Source organism: Triticum aestivum, chromosome 2D, assembly GCF_018294505.1.
Source record: "Triticum aestivum cultivar Chinese Spring chromosome 2D, IWGSC CS RefSeq v2.1, whole genome shotgun sequence".
Taxonomy (NCBI): Eukaryota; Viridiplantae; Streptophyta; class Magnoliopsida; order Poales; family Poaceae; genus Triticum; species Triticum aestivum.
Window position 1 is genome coordinate 638,875,132 of NC_057799.1, and position 4,565 is coordinate 638,879,696.

Sequence of the window (4,565 nt, forward strand, 5' to 3'; positions counted from 1 at the left end):
CAAGTCAATATGTGTATTAAATTTATAGTTAATAAAAACGTCTCAAACTAATATACCTTTACTTTTAGGAACACGGATGAGATGAAAAAAATGCATACTAAAAGGATGGACTGATTGGCAACTCATGCCCCATATACTACCTGTGTAATAAAATATAAAACGGCTTTTAAATCTAAATCTAGACCAAAAAATCAATTTATATAAGGTCTAAATTGCAAAAGAAATGTTTGTATAAGTGTATCGGCCACTAATCCTAATATATTCGCACATTTAAAATAAGTGAAAATAAGATCTACCATCTACTATTTGCTTGCGAAATATGACACGTAATTTTTTATCGGCTTATATTTATATGGGTTCATGAAAGGAGAGTAAATACCCCCATGATGCATTGATGCTACTCTAAATTTTTGCTGCATTTGTACAAGATCGGTCGACCGTTGAGATGATAATATATTTTTCCACATCTTCGCCCTGCTCGATGTTCGTTCTAGCAGGAGAAAGATGTGTGGGTTAGCTGCGGCGGTAGCAGAGATGGGCGGGCGTTACGCCATCATCCTGTGGAGGACATGTATAAGATATGTGTAGTGCATGACATGCCGCCACGTCTTCATTGATGATCCAGTTGTTGCTTGTCACCGATGCACTCCTTTGCAACACCAGTTGAAAGCTCACGCCGCACGGAAGAAAGATCTTGAGGCATTATTATCATGTTAGGGTGTGTGATATATATCTCCCATTTCAAGGCACAAGTCTTTTTGCCAACCTACTAATAAAGCAAGGTTTGTTTCTCCAATTTTTTGATGCATTGGCCCATATTATTATTTTTTATTTGCATTTTGAGATTTTTCTATTTGAGATGGTACTGATTTTTTTGCGCACGCTCCTCCTTATATCTAAGCAAAAATAATTGCCATAGGTAACGCACAGATTCTTTTTGCTATGTCTCACCATCTTGGAATATTCATGAGTGGATGGCGAAGAGGAAACACGGACGGGTAGCTAAGAGCGTGCGCAATTTTTTCTCCGTTGCAACGCACGGGCATGTTTACTAGTAAAATATAATACACAGTTGTAGGTTCAACCAAAATTAGAAATCTCTCCGCGTAATCAGAGTACAAAGCCCTTGATTATAGTATAATAGTACATCTCTCTCCGGGGCACATATGAACCTTAAAATAAACATAAATTTACTTCTCTAAAAGCTAGATACAAAGGTGACAGAATGGATATATTTCTCAAAGAATCGACCATCTAGCATGCTTGCCATGGTAAACTACATGTAAAAGATGATTTAACTTGACATAGAGTCCATCACAGATTTGATGTCATTAGCGATATTCTTGGCATCTGTTGCAATTCCAGCTAATCCTCTCCTCGCCAACCCAACACAGTAGAGCCCATTTTCACCTTTCCAATGATTCGGATATTTTTGGATGGGCAGTCCGTTGCCATTTAACATGCTCTCACCATTCCGGATTAAAAACACATAGACCTTGTTAGCAGATTTAATAATGGTTACACAAAGAAAACAAACTCAGACATGTTCAAACACAAGCTATATTACCTTGAGCCACATATTTGCCGTGCTTTTATATCCAGTTGCAAACACAATTGCATCAAATGGCATTCTTTTACTGCATTGAAATTTAACTATGTTGCCCTTGATCTTACTAATGCTCCCTTGAACCTTTAGGAGATAAAAATACATTGATAACTTGGCATATCAAATCAACATATGTTATAAATTTATGTCATGTCAAGGATATACTTACTTTGATGATGCCTTTTTTGATCAATCCAATAGTCCCAACATCAATTACTACAGATCGGCCTGTTTCTGATTTGAGGGTCATTGGACCCATTTTTGGCCTTGTGATGCCATGCTGTGACAGGTCTCCAAATATTAAATACGATGCCATAACAAGGATTTTATCCACTAGATTCAATGGAAGATAGTGAGCAAGTGTCATCCCCAAACGAATTAATTCCTTTGTCATTACATGAATCTGCAACCACAAAACATGTCACACCTCTTTTGAAGTATGCATGATAAAAAAATTCATAAAATTTCTTCTTTCAAGCAATACATTTTTGTCATGTGGTTCCTCTATTCTTTCAGTTGTTTGTGTGTGATATAAAACAGTCCGTCTCTTTTTCTATGTGAAATACTTCCTATTAGTAATAACACTGAAAATGGCATCTCTTCTATTAATAACTATACTAAGAATTTGCGTTCATGCACCCAATGAAAATATATAGTGCATGTACGTACCGGGCTTCGTATAACAATCGATGTGTTGGCACCATGGGTCGCAAGGTCATAAGCAATTTCCATCCCGGAGTTGCCAGATCCAATGACCAATACATTCTTGCCAGAGTAGCTCTTGCCTGACTTGTAGCTTGAGGAGTGGATAACATCACCTGGAAAGTTTTCCAGTCCAGGGAACATTGGAATATTCTCTGCACTATTCTCACCACTTGCCACAACAAGAAACTTCGCCGTGAACTTGACTGTGGTGCACTTTGACATGTCCTTTGCCACAATGGACCAACATTTTTCATCATTGTCATATGTGGATGACTCCACGCTGGTGAGATACTTTGGTTGAATGTTGAAACGCTCCACATAGTCATCCAAGTACTTCACAAACAAGGTTTTTGGTATGTATGTTGGTGCATCTATAGGGTATGACATGTGTGGCAACTCACAGAACTCCTTTGCGAGATGCAGCTTGAGGCGATCATACGCGCGGTTGCGCCAGAGTGACGCGCTACAGCTCTCGCGCTCGACGATGGCATAAGGAATTGAGAATTGGCTAAGGCATGCTGCCATTGGGAGGCCTGCTGGCCCAGCACCAACAATCAACACTGTAACACACTCCATTTCAAAGAGAAGACTTGACAAAGTTGTGGGATAAGTTCGGTGGTAGTCCAGTGTTTGTGTGTTTGCTCGATGAGCTTTGGATGCCATGCTCGTGTATGGGGGCATACATATATTGGTATCCTTCATGGGCCAATCTGTTTTATGGATAGAGGGATGAAAAAGGTAAATATTTATCGAGGCCTAATCCTAGTGTGTAGGAGTATTTCCATCTAAAAATGGAGCCATTGTTGGTTGTGAAAGCGTGTACTGATACAAAATAGGTAGGAAACACACCGTTGATCGATTGTTGGTATTGGAAACTTATCGACCATCTTTTTTATGTGTAGATTAAAGATTCTTCATGTTTCTTTCCTTTCGCATCATCACCAATGACAATAACTACTCTAATAATATTCAAGTGTTTCTTCCTCTTTGTATACGATATAGGATATGATAAGGATAAATCTGATTTCCAAACACACATTTATAGGCAAAGTCCTATTTCATTCTCTCTAGTTAATATAATGTGGATGACAAAAGGAAACAATCATCTCAGAAGGATTTGTTACCAACCATGTTAATCGGTTTTGTCGGCTAGTTTTGCCTCCGTTTCAGTTGTATGACGGTCAGTTTTGGTTTTGCCTCTGGTTGAGTTGACGACCATTGCCGTAACTTTCGTGTTAACACAACGAGCTGTTCGATGTTTTGAACAAAAAAAGTGGAACTTTAGTTCAAATATTTGAAACTAGTTTTTTTAATATAAATTCATTTCTATACTGAACACTCGTTTTATGTGAGGCCATATTTCAACTTTGGTACATGCATATTGTCCTATGCCTGAACATCAAATTGAACGCTCATTGTATTTTTAACTCTACACACCAGAGTGTGAATATATTTTGTTAAAAATATAATAAAACAATTTACTGAAAATCGAAATTGTCAATCCTGTCAGGATGCGGTTTTGCAAAATTGTCTGGTTCCAAACTGACTGACACAGGTTAATCACAATTGTACGCAACTTCCATGCAAAACTGAACTGGAGAAGTGGAGCACGTACAGTTCATCGGATTTTGATTTGCCTAATAGAATAATCCACTACCTTCTGTGACTTACATTTAGCATGGCGCAAACTGCAGACTAAACCTATCAACATATGATTAAATTCGATTTACGACCGTCGAGTCCAAATGATTTCAACATCTACCAGACTACCACTCTGCCTCCTGCAGTTGGATCTTCTAAAGACTTGTCTGCTAGGTAGGTGGATTCATGCCTTCCTCACATGAAGGAGCGTGTGGTACAGACAAGTCGCTTCTTCTCTTCTTTCCAGATGGTCACTTCCCTTGGATCATTTTTGCCTGCGGAGGAACTCCCGCATTTCTTGGTGGAACTCCCCACTCACTATCAACCGCATCTTCTTCGCGTCCTCCCACAACAAGTACCCGTTATCCCTTGCGTGGTCATAACATTGGTCATATATGTCCTGCGCAAATAAGCGGCACCCAGATGTAAGTATAGTGGTAATCAGACTACTAGAGTACAGGTTTTGAAATGTGTCCAAGCACCGTCCATCCGCAAGGAGCTGGCAGGGTTTGACGGGTGAAGGGTTTATTAATCCAACAGTCCCAACTCAATCGTTGTGGGTCGGTCAGTTTCTAACTTGAGGGTCATTCGACCATTTTTGGTTTTGGGCCTT

The 4,565-nt window shown here is 39.2% G+C and overlaps 1 protein-coding gene across 1 annotated transcript; it reads right to left on the reverse strand.

The window, feature by feature from the left end:
* Nucleotides 1-1,294: 1,294 nt before the first annotated feature.
* LOC123050666 (probable indole-3-pyruvate monooxygenase YUCCA10) lies at nucleotides 1,295-2,974 on the reverse strand. Its single transcript, XM_044473427.1, has 4 exons — nucleotides 2,276-2,974; nucleotides 1,776-2,009; nucleotides 1,568-1,690; nucleotides 1,295-1,495 (listed from the first exon to the last, which is right to left on the reverse strand). Exons 1-4 carry the CDS (start codon nucleotides 2,972-2,974, stop codon nucleotides 1,295-1,297), a joined length of 1,257 nt encoding a protein of 418 aa, XP_044329362.1.
* Nucleotides 2,975-4,565: the final 1,591 nt, after the last annotated feature.

Coding starts and splice junctions, on each gene's coding strand:
- LOC123050666 (XM_044473427.1), bottom strand. CDS start 2,974: ATGGCATCCAAAGCTCATCGAGCAAACACACAAACACTGGACTACCAC. Junction 2,010..2,275: donor CGATTGTTATACGAAGCCCG/GTACGTACATGC, acceptor TTGTGGTTGCAG/ATTCATGTAATGACAAAGGA. Junction 1,496..1,567: donor CGGCAAATATGTGGCTCAAG/GTAATATAGCTT, acceptor TCTGCTAACAAG/GTCTATGTGTTTTTAATCCG.